This window comes from Myodes glareolus, chromosome 9, assembly GCF_982192425.1.
Source record: "Myodes glareolus chromosome 9, mMyoGla1.1, whole genome shotgun sequence".
Taxonomy (NCBI): Eukaryota; Metazoa; Chordata; class Mammalia; order Rodentia; family Cricetidae; genus Myodes; species Myodes glareolus.
Window position 1 is genome coordinate 33158579 of NC_142034.1, and position 19913 is coordinate 33178491.

At 44.3% G+C, this 19913-nt stretch overlaps 1 protein-coding gene across 1 annotated transcript in view; it reads left to right on the forward strand.

The window, feature by feature from the left end:
- The window catches only part of Ankfn1 (ankyrin repeat and fibronectin type III domain containing 1), a 351197-nt gene that overhangs the window by 280234 nt on the left and 51050 nt on the right, over positions 1-19913 (forward strand). The window contains exons 11-14 of the mRNA XM_048446655.3: positions 5324-5423; positions 5770-5902; positions 6389-6505; positions 14719-14934. Coding sequence (XP_048302612.3) covers positions 5324-5423; positions 5770-5902; positions 6389-6505; positions 14719-14934 — 566 coding nt within the window. The remainder of the gene's footprint in view (positions 1-5323; positions 5424-5769; positions 5903-6388; positions 6506-14718; positions 14935-19913) is intronic.

The following is a 19913-nucleotide window of genomic DNA, read 5'->3' on the forward strand; positions in this document are numbered from 1 at the left end:
CCTGGGAGAGGCTCAGCTCAAGAGCTCAGGTTATGTAAGGTGCGAAGACACGGAATTCTTCAGCCCTCTCGTGGAAATGTAAAATAGACACCAGAACTTTAAAGGCTGCAGCAAAGAACCCAGCAAGCACGGGTAAAGAAGCATCCTCTAGCTTCTTCAGCCGTATGAAACCTTTGCCATAGAGTTGGGATTCGTGGCATAAACTTTGGGAAAGGCTGACCTATGACCCGTCAAGATAAAATAAATCAGTTGACAGGAAAAGGAACCCTTCTAAGACACTCGGGTATAACTGCTTCAAAGAACATGCAGTGGCTGCGTAAAAACTGCCTACAGAGAACTCTGAAGCTGTTGTTTTGAATACTCACTGCACTGAGATACTGTGGTTTATTGGAGAAATAAACCTTTATAAACTTTACAATTAGAAAAAATAATCACCCGAGTCCTAGTTCTACCATTTAGAGCATTGGAAAGAACATCTTTTAACCCAGCCCTGATCACATCGCCTGAAAATCAGGCTGTTTAACTTGTAGTGCTGTTAGGAGGTGGAAACGAGGCGATCGATTGGAGCCAGCCAGCCCAGGGGAAGCCCCGCATAAACTCCTGCTTATTCTCCTTCAGTGTGCTTGTGATTGAAGAATGGGGCCACTCTCCATCCACAGGGCTTGACTGGCACATCTTAAAGCCTGAGCAGCGACTTCTCTGTGCTGAGCTGGGATCCCCACCAAGACAGAGTAGACTCCAGTGTAGCAGCAATGGGAAACATCTCTACTCCTCCCCTAACCCTATGCAACCAGGGCCTTCCAAGTCCCCTCCTTATGGAAGTTTACATCCTTAATTGGGGGACTTTATTTTCTTGCGTTATTTATTCCAGCATCACGCCTTCGCCTCTCTTCTCTCCTACTAGAATTCTTGCTAGTTAGAGTCTGAAATCTTCTAAACTAGCCCTTTTGATGTCTTTCTCCGTCCTTGCTTTTGTTTGCTTTTAAGGTAAGGTCTCAGCATAAAGTCCTGGTTGACTTGGAATTCCCTATGGAGACCAGGCTGGCTTTAAACTCGCAGTGATCCTCCTGCCTCTACCTTCAGTGCTGGGATATCAGCTGGGTCTTTAGTATGAGTTTTCATCCTGACATTCTTTTGCTCATTTGTTAAAAAAAAAAAGTTATTTTCTAAGCCTTCTACTGGATTTTGAAGTTCAGCATCTTGTCTCTTGGAACGTTAATGACAAGCTCTATTCTGTCCCATCTGCATTTGCTCAACACAGCCTCCCTTCAGACTTACTCTTTTACCTGGAGCTGGCCTTTGTGCTTTCTGGTGGGTATGTCCTTTAACTGCCTAAAAGGCCTTCGGGGTTTGCTCAGATTCAAAAGAAGAGCGATCAGTAGGTCCTGAGGAGCTCTGAACTCAAGGAGCTTGATTCACAGGCTTCAGTGTCAGGTGAATGGGCGTCACATGATCGTTGGGAACTCACCAGTGTCATCATGGGGGTGTATTCTCTGGTGAAACTCTCCCAAGAAATTTCTTCCAAGCTCCTGCCTAGAAAGAGCTTTCCATATGTGTGTTCTGAGAATATAATAGGTAGATATTCTATGTGAAAACTTTCACTTAGTTACCAGTTTTAATATCTAGTACCATCACTGCTGCTGTTCCATTTTCTGCTGTCCCTGGAAATCTCCTCGTCTCCTACTCCAGGGCCTTTGATTTTGTGGTTCATTGACTTTTTCCCCCCTGCTTGTTTTACTTTGTAAAGAACAAGATGCTAACTTTCATCTAAGGTGGGAAAGGGGTCTTGGTCTGTAACATGAGGGCCGGCTTGTTGGGGTTTCTGTCCCACCCGGTACCCCACTGCCGGCATACCCCAAGGAAAATCACACACAGGACTCCATAAGATTAAAAAGCTGATTGGCCCATTAGGTCAGGCTACCTATTAGTTCTTATGACTTATGTTACCCCATTATCCTTATCTATGTTAGCCACATGGCTCAGTACCTTTTCCAGCGGAGGCAGCTTACATCTTTCCTCTCCGGTGGTCTGGGCAGAACTGCGGAGGGAGCTTCCTGCTTTCCAGAATACTCCCAGTCTCTTTGCTCCACCTCTACTTCCTGTCTGGCTTTCCCGCCTATACTGCCTGCCTGGCCAATCAGCGTTTTATTAAAATATGATTGACAGAATACAGACAATTCTCCCACACCATTGGTCTACCTATGCAGTAGAGGAGGAAATCTATATTTTAGAAATTTCCAATTTTAGCTGTATGTGTGTTGGAAGGAGGCTGCTTGTTCATTCCTGGCTGTCCAGCTAGCTTAGACTGGAAATAATCACACAGAAACTGTATTAATTAAATCACTGCTTGGCCCATTAGCTATAGCTTCTTATTGGCTAACTCTTACGTACTAATTCAACCCATTTCTATTTAATCTGTATATCACCACGAGGTCATGGCCTACCAGCAAAATTTCAGTGTGTCTATCTCTGGCGGCTCCATGGTGGCTCTCTGACTTGGCCCTTCTTTCTCCCAGCATTCAGTCCAGACCTCCCCACCTAGCTCTGTTCCTCCCCACCCTACTCTGCTCTGCTATAGGCTCAAATCAGTTCTTTATTCATTAACGAATAAAAACACCACATAGACAGAAGGACCTCCTACACCACACATGTGTCCCCTTCCTCCCCCCCCCTGCCCCGCTGGCAGCCATGGAGCCTATGAAGTGAACCAATCTACTTCTCAGTGGTTCACTGGGTCATTTATGCCTCATCTTTCTTACTTTCTTACTGTCCCATTGATTTGTCCTTATCGAACCCATTTCCTTCACTGCTTGTTCTGATTTTGGTAAGGTTTAGACAGAGTGGCAAGTGAGGACTATGCTGACTCCCAGCCTTGGACAGCAGCACTGTTCTCCAGCAACCAAACTCATGTTCAAATCAGAAACAGAAATCATTTTACCTTTCTTTCCCAGGAACAACTAGTACTAGTGTTATGTCTGAAGCTGATGCAAATCCACATGTCAGCCATGTACTCCTGTAGGATCATAGGCAGAGCCATACTGGGTGGGTCTCTACCATAGCCCATCCTCCCAGTGTAAAGAGAGGGAAATGTAATGGCATTTCATTTGTATTTTAATAAATGAAGCTTGCCTGAAGATCAGAAAAGCAAAGCAGCCAGCCACTGGCTCTTACCTCTACCACAGTCCAAAAAATGGTGATCCTGCCTCCAGGAATCTCAAAATGAGACTGAGAGATTTCTCCTCCTGTTTTATAATCCTCTCTAGTTTTGGGATTAAGGGCATGCACCACTACCGCCTGGTTTCTATGGAAAGCTAGTGTGGCTACTGGGATTAAAGGTGTGTGTCGTTGTTGCCTGCTCTGCAAAGCTGATCAGTGTGGTTGTTTTACTTTTCTGATATTCAAGCAAGTCTTACTTACTAAAATACAAACAAAATGCCACTGCACCCCAGGCTTCTCTTCCTAACAGCAGTGCTGGGCCTTCTGTTCCCTTCCTGGGAACAAGCCTGCCAAAACTCAGAAATGACACCAATAACCTCAGCTCTCTTCCCTACATACAACAGAATAAGGGACAGTGGTGAGATCTTGCCCAGTTTCACGGAGCACTGCTTACAAACACTGTGTGCAGACATCTGGGGGTTCTACTACAGCTAGGGAAAGCTCCAGGTTATAAACAGGAGAGAAAATGTGGACAACATGCTCACACTCACTACTACAGAAAGACACACACAGCCGCTTTCCCAAAATGATTTATTTAGTCTCTTGGGATACCGGGCTTTGCTCCTTTAGACAATCCATCTGTTTCTCTGTCCCAGTCAGTCCCTTCATCTAAACAATAAAGGTAATACTTATCCCTACATACATACATTTTAATTTTTGTCTTTTTTGTTTTTTAAATGAAATAGAATTACATTACTTTCTTCCTCCCCTTTACTCCCTCTAGCTCCTCTCTGCTATCCTTCTTTGAATTCTTCCCATGCCCCTCCTCAAATTAAAAACATCTTTGATTAGTGACATATACACATGTATGTGTACATATATATGCATATGTATGTGCATATATAACTACAACATGGCAAATCCATTTTGTTTTGGTGTGTATACAATTTTAAGGCTGACCACTCAGCGCTGGGCTATCAATAAGGGTTCTCCTCCCTGGGAGAAGCTAATTGTAATTCTCCCAGCAATTGCTAGTTTCCTGTAGGTCTTTCTCTAGGGGTGGGGCTCGAGAAATTTCCCTCTTTCCATGATAGCATGTTTATTGATGCTGTCATTGTTCCTGTTTTGTTTATGCAGTCATTTCTAGGACAGCAGACTTCCTGGTATTGTGGCTCTTACAATCTTTCTGTCCCCTCTTCTGTGATGCTCCCTGAGCAGAGGTTGTGTTGGAGATTTATCTGTTGAGGCTGGCCTCTCTACTACCTACAGATATTCTCATAAGTCAACACCTATACTAGAAAAGACTGCCTTAGGATGCTAATTGTGGTTATATGAAGTGGTGGGGTGAGTTGGGTAAATTTGTTCTTTTTTTTTTAATATACTCTCCAGATCTTCCATAATGTGATATTAACCCTAAAAGGAAAAGATTTAACTGGATACATAAACTACCAAGGGGTACTTTGAAAGCAGTGAGAAACGGTGTAGATTAAAAAGCCAGGTGGTAAAGGGGGAAGAGGAAAAGGAATTGGTTGCCTTTCTTTTTATTTTACTTGATAGGAAAGCGCTTACCCTGAGAGTATAAACAGAAGACCTGAAGTGGTTTCTCTGGATATCATTATTGCTCACCTCAACATTTGTGAAGAGTTGTTTATTAACTGAGTCAACTACTAGGGTATTAATTACTCTTACACAGCTTTGACAAAAGGCCAGGCAGAAACCACTTAGAGGAAGAAGGCATTGTCTTTGGCCGTTGGTGGCGAAGGCATGTTGAGGAGCTCATACATCGTGGAAGCAGGGGTGCACAACAACATTTGTCAGTCACTCTTTGGGGCAGGGAAAGGTAAGAGAGAAAATGGGCAATACACCCCCAAGGGCCTGGCCCCAGTAACCTGCCTCTACCTGCCAGGCCTCACCTCCCAAAGCCTCCAACCCACCAATCCCCACAAACAGCTCAAATATTCAAACCACGGGCCTATTAGGGGCGCTTCCATTTCAGGCCATAGCAACTGGTATCTCAAAAAATACACGTTTCTTGAAGAAACAATAAGCTGGAAATTGATAAGGGACACACAGGGACACGGGAAGGCCAGGAGGTAGAGAGGAAGGCAAAGCAGAAATGCTGATCTGACAGATGGACTTTGCACTGCATCTTCTTTCTACATTCCAGAAAGTTCAAAACTGCAAACCACGGGCCGCAAGCAGTCGGTGTCGAGGAGCCTGAAGCACCTATTCCACTCCTCAAACAAATTTGTGAAGACCTTGAAACGGTGGGTCCTAAACGCTTCTTCTAGGAAGTTCTAGCATCTGAGGAATGAACTAGATGGGTTCTAAGTGGAAACCAAGTATTACGTATTCTTAGTAAAATAATGAATTCTCCTAAGAAGTGGGAAAGATACCAATCTTGAATTCTAACCAGTAAATTTATGATACAGAGCAAATGTTCTAAGGTATATTTTCAATTAAGCTTGCAACATGTCTAAAATGAACTAATTATATATACACATATTTAATCATATATACATATATGTATATGTAATTATGTATAATTTCATAAGACTTTCTTTGGTAAAGCAAACAGTTGAAGACTTGCTTTTTTCCTCTTTTTCTTTGTAGAGGACTCTACATAGCCGTTATATTTTATTATAAAGACAATATGTTAGTCACCAATGAAGATCAAATACCAATTGTTGAGATAGATGACTCCCATGCAAGTTCTATTACACAGGACTTTCTGTGGTTCACGAAGGTACACTGAGTTCTCATTTTATTTTTCTCCATTTCGCACCAGGGTTACTGCACATAAATCTCTGAAACTTTTGTTGAGGGGTCTCTCACGATCAAAGTTCTGGGGTGGGAGTAAATTATCTCAAAGATCCTTTATGGCCCCGGCGTGCCCTGTGTCATTTTTTTCCCCCGAGGCTGAAGCAGTGTCTCCACTCCATTTTCAAAGCAAAGACGCGTGTATCCTGTCAGATTGTGTCTCCGCTCTTCAGAGTTATGGGTTCATTTGGCAGGGACTAAAATGTAGATCTGACTGTTTCATTAGCATTCAGATCTTTTTCCAATTGGACAGAGATCAAAACGTGGTTTCATCTGTATCTGAAAATGGACTGGAGTACAAATATCGGAGGGCGGGGGTGGGGGGGTCAGGTTTCCTTGCCTTGCTTTGATGCCACGACCTAAATCATTCACTGGCTTGGATGATGATATGACCTCGTGACTTCCTTTGCAGCTGTCTTGTATGTGGGAAGACATAAGGTGGCTAAGACAAAGCGTGCCCATCTCCATGTCCTCCTCCACAGTGCTGCAAACGCGCCAGAAGATGCTTGCCGCCACCGCCCAGCTGCAGGTGAGGGACCAGGCTTGGGCTCGGGCCCCTTAAGGAAAGTGTCTTCAAATCTGAACTGAGTCTTACCTGAAAAAGATAAGGATGGGCTCCCTCCTCTTTCAGATCTCTGGCCACAGGAAGGCTTCTAGGACACTTTGACAATGCACCTGCTCATGTTGGTCTTTGATAGGGAATTCTGAAGAGGGCGTGGGGAGACTGGAGTTCTCCATTTGATACTGATCGGTCAGCTCAGTTCTGCAAGGGCTCACATCTATCCTCTGGAGAACGAGGGAAGTTTGAGCAGATGAAGGGAACAGAGAGTAATGGGGGTCAGAGCAGCTCCCCGGAGTGTTTCTTCTGAAAAGCCTAGGCATGCATATGAAGCTGGAGTCCTTAAGAGAACCTCGAGCCTCTGTGAGTGATGTGTATCTATTTACAAAGCTGTCTATCATAATCTCTAGAAGTTGGCATAATGGGAAACTGAGCTCTATTTGGACAGCAGAGCCATATCTACCGTGGTATAAAAGAGGTTCATAAAACTCCTCCAGCTGCATCCTCGCCTACAATTCCAAGAAGGTTACGTGAATACTAATTGGTTTTAGCAATAAAAACCCAGAATCAGATATTAGGGGGAGCAGCGAGCCACTAGTTCTCATCTCTGGGAAACCCTCAGACTGAATGGGGTGTCCTGTCTCTACAAGTCCTCAGATTGAATGCCTTGAGCTCCTGTCTTCTGCTTTATATTCCTATCTCTGCCCAGTCATAACCCTTCCTGTCTCACCTCCCTAGTATTAGGATTAAAGGCATGTGACTCCCAGGTACCGGGATTAATGGTGTGAGCCACCACCCCCTGGTTCTGTTTCTCTCTGAGACTGGATCAATCTCAGGAAGTCCAGGGTGGCCTTGAATTTACAGAGACCCTTCTACCTCTACCTCCCGAGGGTTGGGATTAAAGGCATGTGCCACTACTGCCTGGTCTCTATGGCTAACACACTTTGATCCTCAGACAAACCTTACTTGTTATTGCACAAACAAAATATCCCATAAAATGCATAACAATAACATGTTGCTAGGAAAGGTTATGTTTGCCCCTCTGCATTACACTCCACTGCATAGACCATTACTTGTCTTGTGTCCTCAGGGGCTTCACATTTTAGTAGTGTTCTTCATTACAACTCACTCTTATTTGAGAATCTCCTCCAACAACTCCAAGAGAAGGTTTTGGAGATGGGCCATGAGGCTGGAGCTAAATTCAGAGCACACCCTTCCATCACCAACCCACCCACTTGATTGGGCTATGCCACCTTCTTCCAGACGGTTTTTTCTTTAAGAGAAAGACGTTTCCAAGAGGCTCGGCCGCTCCCTCTGCCCACCATCCAGCTGGGATATGCCTGACCACAGACTGACCCACCTTGGAATTTCAAGCTAAATTCTTGGTTGTGTTTAGTTGGAGTCTTCCTTGAACACTTGCATGTCCTCAGCAACCTGAGGGTAGGCTGTTGCTAAGCCATACAGTCAGATGTTGAGGGATGCCTCAACAGCCAGTGTGGACCTGCCCAGCCCCCACCACAACCCTCTTGGATTGCCTCACTTCCATCTCCAAATTTCTCATCCCACCATCCTTTGAGACTGTTTTCCTCCTTATCCAGATGAGATTCCATGATTCATCACAATCGCTCCTTGAAAATATTCTAGATTTTTCTCTTAGAAAAAAAAAATTAAACCTAGCTCAATTCAACACGTCTACACTGAAATAGTTTCACCTGGATTTCTGGGAGGAAGCAACGCAAATGAGTGAAAAGGCCTGGCAGTTTTTCTACTCCCCACACAGGCTCAATTCTCACCCAGGATGCCGTCCAGCAACCCCGCTGCATTTCTGTGGGAACTGCTCTCTCCCACTGTAAAGCAAGTATTTCAAAACCTTCTTCATTTGCCCACACCCTTCCCATTCTCCACACTCTCCATCCTGATGACGGTGACGGTGACAGGGTCACTCATTTTCCAAGAGATGGGAATTGTTTTCTACCACAGAATTTCCAAGACCTGCCCAGACACTCACCTTCTCTTCTATGCCCCTGTTCCAACAGTTTAGACAGCCTCACCCTCCCAACGAAAGGCTTGCCCTTCCACTCATGCTCTGAACCTCGTTTCTGCTACCTTCATTTAAAACGCTCCTCTTACAGCTTTTAATGCAGAGGACTTGAGTTTGTTCCCTAAATCCACATCAGGTGGCTCACAACCATATGTAACTCAAGCTGCAGGCGGATCCATCACCTCTGCCTTCCATGGGCATTACATTCGGGTATACAAACCCTCACAGAGACACATATACATAATTCAAGGTAATAAAGAATAAATCTTTAAAAAAAAAAAACCACCTTCAAGCTAACCCCATGCCTAAAGTTCCCTCACATAACCTTTCAGTGACCAAATAGCCATTTTCCATTCCTCACACTAACTTTCTTGGAAGAGTTACTAATATTCTCTTTCACCACCAACCCCCTCATGACCCCATCAGCTCTATACCACGCCTATATTCCAGCTCTATACCACGCCTATATACCGGCTCTATACCACGCCTATATACCGGCCCTATACCACGCCTATATACCGGCTCTATACCACGCCTATATACCGGCTCTATACCACGACTATATACCAGCTCTATACCACGCCTATATACCGGCCCTATACCATGTCTCTCCAGTATTGGCAGAGGAAGGAAGGGAAAGAGAGGATTTTTGTTTTTCATTCTAAAGAAATATCCACTTTTACACCTATTTTGTAGTCTTTAAGAGAACCCCCAAATAGTGTAGCATGCCTCGATGAAACTTCTCTCCATCCCGCCAATGTCTTCAGTGTCACTAAATCCAATGGACACTTGTGAGTCCTCTTCGCTACTGACACCTAGCAGGATTTGCTACAGCCCGTCCTGTTCTGCTTCCTGAAACTTACACATTCTTTGGCTTCCACACTGCCGTTTTCTCCTGGTCTTCTCACAGCTTCCGGTCTGTCTCTCTCAGTCTCCTCTGCTAACTTCCATGCCATGTTCTGCTTAGCATCCTCTCTTCTTTCACTTCTTTGCCTAATTCCTGCACAGTCGTTAGGTCTCAGTTTGGTGTCTATACTTCCCCCCAAGGAGCTTCTCTCTGGACTCACAGTTAGGTCAGTCTCTCCCACGGGACCTTCACTCTTTCATTCAGAGCAATGTTTGCCATGCCATCACTTCCTTGTCTTTCTTCTCCCCTCTTCCAACACCTTGTATATCCTTCCAAACAAAGGCTTCCTACTCCACACATACTCTGAATCTCATCTTTTCTCCCATCTTTACTATAAAACACTCATCTCAGACTGGAGAGGTGGCCCTAGTGTCCTGCTTAGTGCACAAGAGCCTGAGTTCAAAGGTTGTTGTCTGTCCTGGCTCTCACAATGGCTTTAATGGCTGACACATGGTAGAATCTCATTCTAGGCCTTATGCAAATAAGAGTGTTTGTCAGCCCAATCCATACACCCCTCAAAATCTCCTTTGAGGAAAATCAGTATAATCAAAGGGACAAGGAATCACAGAAGCATCTCTCAGTTACTACCTAGATATAGCTCCCCGATCCTCACAGTAATCAGAGCCTCATAATTCTCAATCAAAGCCCATGCCCAGTGCTCTCGGCAGAACCCTGAGCCCTGTCCGTGTTCTCCCCTCCAACATGCTGCCGCCTGCTTAAACACCACAATGTATCTTCAACATGGAGGGCCTGTTGCTCTTCACATAACGCTCTCCACAGTGAAAATGTCTGAAAATATCGAAAACACCTCTTTAAACAGGGAGGGAAGGTGAAGAGAAACTTTTCAAGGGAAGAAACGACAAATATCATTTTAGGTTACTTTACTAATCTAAATTGATTTGCCACTGTTCTGAGGAAATGATAAATGATTGGCACCGAGCATACTAAAATCCCACAGCCTTACCTCGCCCGTACAGTGTGTCATTCTCCTCTATTTTCCAGTCTTTCTCCCATAACCTGATTACTCCGCTTAGATCAGAAGCTTTCCAAACCCTTGCTTCTCTTCTACTCTCAACATTTCCCAATCTATTCTCCATCCTTCTGCCAGAGTGGCCACCCTAAAAGATGTAGACCACAGCATTCCCTAGCTTAAAGTCTTTCAGTAGTGGCCCAGATATTTTGTCATAGCGCACAGGGCCTTAATCACAATCTTTCTCTCCCTCCTCTATGTCCACAGCACACTGGTTCGTTGACCTTCCCTCTGTCATAGTACATACCAGCCACTGTGCAATTCACTCCTTGTTTTTTGCTTTATTTGAACAGTAAGGTCCTCTTTAAATACATAGTAACAATACTGTGAGACCAACTGCTCTCATTTACTCAATAGACTATATCAAGTGCTTTCCAACTTTATCCCACTCAGTCTTCACTACACCTAATGAAAATCTACTGTTATTGATATGTATGTACCAGAAGATGAATCTGAGGTTTAGGAGTGTCAGTTTATGCCCAAGGTCACACAAATAGGAAGTATCAGACTATGGATTCAAGCCCATACGTTTGTATCTCTAAAGACTGAATTCTCCCAATACCTCAACATATTATTGTGTGTTAATGTACAAACTGAAGAAGTCATCCACATCATAGTGTAAAAGCAAACAAACAAACAAAACAAAACAAAAACAAAAAGAGTCCAGTACTCAGAAGGCAGACAGTGGCAGGCAGAACTCTGAGTTTGAGGCTAACCTGGTATACAAAGACAGAACCAGGACATACAGGGCTGTTACACAGAAAACCCAGAATCAATCAAACAAACAAACAAAAACAAAAAAGGGAGTAGCTTTATATTTTATTTGAAAAGAAAGTGAAATGGTGAAATGTATAAAAATTAATTCATGGTTAATTAAAATTATCTAAGCAAAAAGATATTAGCATTTGAATGAAAAAAATCAAGATGAGGTCTGTAAGTGAGCGAGCTCCTACATTGTTCATGCTCTCAGGAGAGCGATGAGACATCCTAGGAAAATTCCTTCTTGGGAAGGGTTCTTCTCTACACTGAGAGGAATCTAAAATACTAACCCCCCCCAAAAGACAACACAGATTGTTGGACGTTAGATGCTCCCCCCCACTTCTTAGAAATGAGCAGCAATGATAAGAGCTGGGTAGCAGTGGGTGATGCTTGCTTCTTAAAGTGGAAAACAAAACAACAACAAAAAACCCCAAATTTCACTTTTTCCAGTCCCCTCTGGGCTTCCTTAACGTTTCATGCCATCTCAAACTAAATAAAGTCCCTAAGAATGGTGCCTCCTGGCTACAGCTGACCGCTGCTCATTTAGGTCTTCTGGCTGTGCTAAACATCTCACAGGTCTCCTCCCACTTTACCACATAGCATCATCAGGGCCCAAGTTGCCTAACATAGCATGACAGGTATTACCACGATCTATTCCTCCTTTCGGGTCCAAAGGAATCCCTCCCCCAAAGCTAGCTATCCAAATCATTTTTATATCAAGGAAGAATCCCAGGAAGGTTTTTAGTGCTTTCTTATTCGACCTGTTAGAAAACCTATCCAGCTGGGTGTGGTAGCATACAGCTTTAATCAGAGCACTCTGGAGGCAGAGGTAGGCCTGTGAGTTCAAGGCCAGCCTGGTCTAAGTAGCAAGTTCTAAGCCAGCAAGGGCTCCACAGTGAGACAGAGAAGGGGGGGAGGGAGGAAGAGGAATGGAGGGAGGAAGGAAAAGGAAGAAAGGAAGAAGGAAGGAAGGAAAACATTTTCAAACCTGAGAGAAAGCCATCATAAGTTGACTTTACTCAAAACTTTATTAAAATGGCCTCTTCAGTATTATCAATTGTGAATTATGTGTCATGTGTGGTAATTCAGCTCTTACTGAGTTCTTCCTATGCACTGTGAAAAGACCTAGAGACACAGAAAGGAAGGAGCCATGTCTCACAACAGGTACTTCAGTTGCATGGAGTACAGTCAGATGTATCCTAAGAATTTTGTGCACAAGACGAGAACAGAAAAGGAAGGATGGCGAATTCTACCTGAGATTCTATTAGGTAGCTTTTCTGTCACTCTGACACACCCAAAAGGAACACTCTAAAGAGGGAAAGAGCATTGTCTTGCCTCACAGTTTCAAAGGTCTCCGCCGAGTTTGACTAGTCCTGCTACTTGGTCTGACAATATCATGACAACATTTACATGTGCAGAGCGAGCTGCTACCTCATAGTGACCAAAAAGCACAAAAACCATGAAGAGCCAGGGACTCGATATACCCTCCAAATAAATACTCTCAGTGATTTACTTCCTCCACCCCGCCTCATTTCCTAGTTTTCATTACCTCAAAAAATACCATCAAATTATGAATCTCTCAATGGCAGAATCTACTAATTAGATCAGATCCTCATGGCCTAGTCACCTCTCAATGAGCCTGTTGGGAGAATATTGAATATTCAGATCATAACAGAGTTAGAAATGTCTTCCCGGAGGATCTGGAACTAGGCTGGGTCTAGAAAATAAAGGTGGAGACCAGAAGGGGATTTGAATTACAGAAGATTTTTAAAATCCCATATTCAACAGGGAAGCAGGCTTGGAAGTCTGTAAAACACGTTTTCATGCGTTGCTTGGTTTAATCCCCTGGATACTCTATGAGGTAAGCCGTAGCCAAGGTGGTGCCTCAACTGTAAGGGCCTTTCATTTAAGATGGTGAAGCTCGGGACCAGAGAAAGGAAACAGTCTAATAGTTAATGAATGGTAGCCAGCCCTGAGACTCAACACCTGTATGCAAGAGTCTTAATGGCTGCGGTGTGCTAAAGCCAACTCATTACTGGCTTGGGAAACCAACTGTTAAATCTTCAGCAACTTTGGAAGCGTACTGTCATATCTTAGGTAGCTTGGAATGGACTACATTATAAAGACTCACTCACTACACACCAGCCACCCCAGCCCTTGCCCTCCTGTTCGTTTTGGTATGGCAGTTCACAGGCACAACACTGCTCATATAATAAAGTGTCTATAAAAAAAAAACCATAGTGCTACATAGATGTAGACTAAAAATCTTACCAAAGAAGGGTTTATGATTTACAAGTAATTTGTTAGAAAAGAAAATTTTGAGTGATTAGGCCACTTAAAAATTAATCTTACCAAATGAATCTTGTCCATAATTACTTATAAAGTTCCTTACTCATTCTGTGTCTGGTTTTGGTAAGGAGGTAAAAAAAAAAAAAGGCTTAAGACACAGTCGCCAATCAATGAGCAAACACTTCAGGGTTTGAGATTTGAATACTAACCAGCTGGCTTGTTTATTTTTAAGTCAACCTTGTCATTTTTACAAATTCCAGTTCCACACCAGCTCTCACGCTAGCACGTCATCACATCGTCATTCATGTGAGTTCATGCACACAAACGCACATGCATGCACACACACACGCGCGCACACACACACACACACACACACACACACACACACACACACACAAGAACTCTGCATTGGTTTGTATGGGATTTGATTCTAATCATCTAACACTCTCGGCTCTAGAGATCTTCACCCCCTTTTCTGTTTGTACAATTCCTCTTTCTTTTAATGAGTCCTGCCTCCGCTTCTTCATATTTAAGGCCGCATCCATCTGACTTTTCTAAAAGTATTGTCTGCCTCTGTTGACAGCGTGTCTAAGCAATTTCAACAAACCTCTCAGTAAACAGAGCTCCCTGAGATGCAGATAAGTCAAGCCAGGCCGACCTCCTGATTAAAGAACCTTGTAAGGAGTGCACAGTCATCAGGGGACCTCGTACAATGTGCCACATTGTCAATTCACTTCTTCATTTTAAACAACCCCGCCTCATACTAGCTTACTGTAGATCTCTTGAAAACTCCACAAGTAGCATACTTGAAATGTCAGACATTTTTCTTTAAAACATCTGGGATTCTCTTCAAGTGCTGGTCACTGAGGTTTACGTGCTGGTGTGTCTATGTGGGCAAAAGATATTTACAGATATTGAATTTGCTTAAAAAAATATAACGTCTGCGCCTCTTGCTATAACCTCTGCAGGCTCACAGTGGAGACTTTTCTTTGAGCTTTTTGTTAAGCACACTGCTGCAAGGCCACCTACGTTAGGTCTCAGTCTGCAAAGCGCGAAGAGCCCCTCAGAGTTCCAGCAGTGTTCAGTGTCCTGTGTTGTGGTTTTGTTGTTCTGTTTTACAATGTCAACTAAGCGACCAGCAATCTGTTGGTTTCTAGAATTTACTTGGAACGCACAACTTGGGAAGACTTTACTATGAGCCCATTAAAGATCGCCATGGCAACATCCTCATGGTCACCATCAGAGAAGTGGAGATGCTTTATTCCTTTTTTAATGGCAAATGGATGCAGATCTCAAAACTGCAGAGCCAGAGGAAGTCCCTGTCAACTCCCGAGGAGCCAACAGCCTTAGATATTTTACTAATAACCATTCAGGTATGTAGGATTTTTTTCAATTTTTGGATATTTGTGATTCTGAGACATTTATGGCAGCTCTAAACCAATATGCCAAAAGCCATTCACATGTATGGTGATGCGGTAGAGTCCTGAGATTCCACAGATAGCAACGATGCTATGGGTTACTTTCGCTGATTTCCGTCTACGCATGGAACTGATCAAGCAATCCTGAGAGGAGGTACTCTGAAAACACCCTGACAATTGTCTGAGTCACTTTCCCATGACTATGACCAAAATATCACCCAGAGAAACAACGTGAGGGGAGAAGGTTTGCTCTGGTTCACAGTTACAGAGTGGTACAGTCCGTCACAACAGGAAACGCATGGCACAGTGACTCAGCCAGGGTGCAAGGAGCCTGGCACAACAGTTGCTCATGTTTTCACAAGCCAGGAAGCAGAGAGCGGCCAGAACCAGGGACTAGGTGAGGCCAATAACCTCCAAAGACTCTCACACAGTGAGCTACTACCACCAGCCATGTCCTACCTCCTGAAGGGCCCATAGCCCTGCAAGACTCTACCAGTCAGGCAAACAAGCAATCAAAATGCAAAATGTATGGGGTACAATTCAGATGCAGACTTTAACATTGATGAGTCAGTGAGAAGAGCTAAGACAACCTGCAGAGGCTAAATTAACTCAGTACCAGGATAGGGAGTACAGTACCAGGGGTACGGCATCACACATACGTATTTATACTTGGTTGTTCTTCATAATACTCACAAGACAGCGAGGCACAATTAAGTCCATTTTAGGAATGGGTCTCAAAGAGGTTACGAGACACTGGGTGGCACACAGAGACTGATTGAGTACAATTAATGAAGCTTTGGCCCCATTTTGCCCTTCTCATGGGCAAGCCCTTTTCAAGGCACCCAGCAATTGATATTTAAAAGTTTGTGTTCTTTCTCTGTAGCAACCCTTTATTAGGAAGAGGGAGTATGCCACAGTGCCCATGTGGAGGTCAGAGGACAACTTGTAAGGATTGCCTCCCTCCTTCTACCTTGAGGGTCCCAGGATTGACCTCAGGCTTGGAGGCAAGCAACTTCCCCCGCTCAGCCATCGCACCAGCCCTATATTCTTTTTCTGAAAGAAGGGACCAGACGCTGCACTAGGCTCAGGTGATGAAGGCCACAGAATGTGGCCCTAGACACATAGCGACAAAATGCCAAAACTGGGAGTTCAACTCAAGATCATCTGATGGGGGGGGGGGGTCTTTCAGCTGTCAATTACATTCCGTGATACAAGGGAGAGACTTAGTAAATACTAACTTAGGATTTTCGTGAAGGTGAAAGACAAGAGCTCCCAGTAACCATCAAACTTCAAGCCAGAGCAGCTCACATGCAGACCTGGGCTAGATGACAGCCCTAGCCACAGGCCTGGCTACCTTAGTGGCGCACAGATTCGCATGTGACATGAACTTCAAGCTGCTTCGTTTTCTTTCATTTTGTTTTTAAATCCACTGAGTGTATAGAATCCATCAGGTAGAATTGGGTAGAGAAGCTGGGGGCAGCATCTGCACTGAGCCACAATGGGATGTATAGCCACAAATCCATCCAGTCTGAGTAAGAGGGAAGGAGAGCCCTGCTCCACACAGACCTCCATGGGGATAGATGCCTTATGGCCCCCAGACTTTGAGAGAGGAGAGTGCAGCTCATGACTGTAATATGTCTAGCCATCTTAGGACCACCAAAGTCTAGTTCAATCTTCATGTTGAGTTGGCAAAGCCCGCTCCTGATAGAATTATGTTTCCAGTCTTCAATGTTTGGCTACCAACCCTAAGAGTCTTGCCCTCCATTTCCTGTCCAGCATAAGACCTGCTTGGGAGGTGGGAGAGAGAAGGTGGGTGGGGGGAGGAGAAGGGAGAGGGTTTGGTGGGAATGACATCAAGCAGGAATGCGCCAGTCAGCGGGGGTGAATTTTCCACTTGGATCTGTGTGGAAACCTGAGCCTGCCTCTATTTTTGGTCTCCTTCTCTAACAACCTTTCACCAGATTGGAATTTTTCTGCACCTGTAACACATTTTTAATGTAATAAGTCTAGGAGAAACCAGGTATTATATCATGCTGGGGCCTGTGTTTCTAGGAGCAAAGGTAGCCCAGGCCCCAGTTTATCCCTATAGGGGATTAGTGTATTAGTCACCCTGTAAAAACTCAATTTCTTAAATGTTTCTTTTAGCACTTGCTTATAAAAGGTGAAGAGGGGAGCCATGAGCGTGTCTGCGTTCCCCACCCCCACCCTCTTCTCACATGCACCCACCCTCCGTCAGCTCTACCAAATCAAATCCAGAGCTATCGGCCTCGACCATTTAGGTCACCTTTGTCATGTGGGACTTTGTCCTGGTTTGAGCCAGGGCAAGTGGTGACCAGACTCATTCTTGTATTAGGCACCCGTCGGGAGTGAAAGTTAGCTATCTAAGGTGAACACAAATAGTTAATGTGACTGGGGTATGTATCCCTTTGAAACTAGGGTGACTGGGTATTGTTGCTATTCCATTCCTTTGGGTTTGTGGCCAAAAGGAGTTATGTTTCAACCCTTTGTCTCCTCTTCTGCAGGAAACCCTACGTCATAGGGTTCTGATAAAGATGAGACAAACCAGCACACCAACATCAGGACAGTAAGGAGCATAGCAAATGTTCACGATTCCTAGTACTTTTTCACTTAAAAAAACCAAAGCAATACTAGGTTTCCCGCAGACCACTTCCAATCCAGCTCCTCCACCTTCCTGTGGAGACTTCTGCTTCTGGCCAGTCATCCCTTGAGGCATTCCATCACGCCATCTACCTTTTCTTAAAAATAAGAAATGCGGTACAAAACCTGTACAGTTCACAACTGGATATTCAAAACAGGCAAAGGCCTCAACAAAATCTTAGCCCATAATATTAATCCCTGGGGACCCAAGTGAGCTTCGATACCCAACTCTTCAAACCCCCAATCTTCTCAAGGCCCAGGCCTTCTAAATTGGTCTTTCTCATGTATCTGGGAGAGAAAAATCCTCCTGTTTGCTTGGGAAGTAAAAGAAGTGTTATGAACAGTAGCATCCTGCTGAGAAAACTGATTGGCAGTGAGGGTCCTTCCAACAAGAAGGCTGCCCGGATAATGCTTACTCTAACTATGGCCTTCAGGAGTCCCTCCAGGGAGTGGACATCTTGAGTGTGAAGTTATCTAAGCACATTAATGTCATCCATGTGTACTATATATTCAGGGCTACCACATCTATGTTATCATTGGGCTCTCATGAAAGGCCAGTGAAGCTAAATAATTCTATGTCCAGGCCATATATGAAGATACACATTTCAAGGAAATAGCCTGCCAATGTCACATTACTCAAAAACAAGGGAGAGACTCACACCCCAGTCCCTAGCCTGGAACCCTTCCCATTCCACTGTATGACTATCCATGCTCTCTGCCTCCTTTCTTCACAGGCTGTCTTATGGAAACTTGACCACTTAGCTTTCTGCTTCCTCTCTTTAGGCATTGCTTCTCACTGTTAGATGCCCCGTACACAAAATTCTTCTACCTTTCCTGCTGTCTTACCTATTCCCCCTCCCACAATATCTAGCGCAATTATCAAAAAGGAATCACAACTACCAGTGGAAAAGAACTAGCTGGGATAGAAGTAAGAAGCAACTGAGTTCATCCACGTGGGTATAAGCACTATCCACAAGCACCAAAGGCTATAAACAACCTCCAATCTCTATTAGCTACTAAGTAGGTGAACAAAACAGAATGCAGCCATGTGCTGGAAAATTAGTCAGTCGTATAAGTGAATAAGGAATGATCCATGTTACATCCTTGCTGAGCCTTGAGAACATCACACAAAGCAAAAGAAGCCGGATAGAAAATATCACGGATTATGGGGCTCCATTCATATGTTCTATCTATAACAAGCAAGATTAATGAGACAGCCTGGGGACAAGGGGCAGAAAGACTGGGGAAGGTGGGCTAGTGAATGTGCGGCTGCTTTTCAGAGTGATTTAAAAGGCTTGGATGTTAGTACTGTTACAAACCTCGTCAATATGCTAAACACCACTGAGTTAAATGTTTTATGAAGATGAAATATATGAGTTACACCTCAGTGTAAAAGAAATACACTTTTTACTCAGTGTGTAAGTAATAGAGACCACACTAATCTACAGTCATCTTTCCATACAGAGGGTAACCCCCAGCCAGCGCTAGCCCACCGCGGTGCACGAACACCATTATCAAAACATGTTCTACTTTTTAAAAAGAAGTTGGAAATACAGAATTTAGAGTAAGGCTTCTCTATTTTTAAAAAGCCATAAAACAATTCAGAAAATTCTGGTCTAATTAGTCCTGGACCCACAGTGACCACCAGTCACTCCTTTCTGACCCCTGCCCTCCATGCCTTGGCTTCCACGCCTTACTCAACAAAGTAAAAGTCCTGTACTTCCTGGAAAAGCAGCTGCCTTTTGGTCCTTTAGCAGGCCCTAAAGAGAACTGGCCAGGGAGGACAGGCTGGGGAGAGGACTCTCAGACCCCATACCAGCAAGACCCAGGCCCAGCCCTCCCTCCCCCACATCCATCCTTCACAGACATGTTTTTGCAACATCAACTAGGTGCCAGGCTCTCTTTGAGGTGCCATAGGAAAATCAACTGAGCAAGTCAAGGCCCTTGCTCTCAAGGAGTTCAGTCAAGGGAGGGAGACAGACTTGTAAACAAATCAAGGTACTACCAGGCAGAATTACACCAGAGCCTGATAGCCGCACAAACACTGCACTATGGGAGCGCGCACAAAGCAGCTACTAATTCTGCCTAGACGTATCGGGGAAGGCATTGCCGAAGAGGTGGCATTGCGCTGAGCCATTGGGGAGGCTAAGTTTATCCGAAGGAGAAAAAGAGAGTCAGAAAAGGGAGAGAGTGGGGGATTAAATGAGAGAACACAAAGCAAAGCAAGGAGGCAGCAACTGAAAGGGCAGCTTCGGCAGCTTCTGAGCTCACACAGG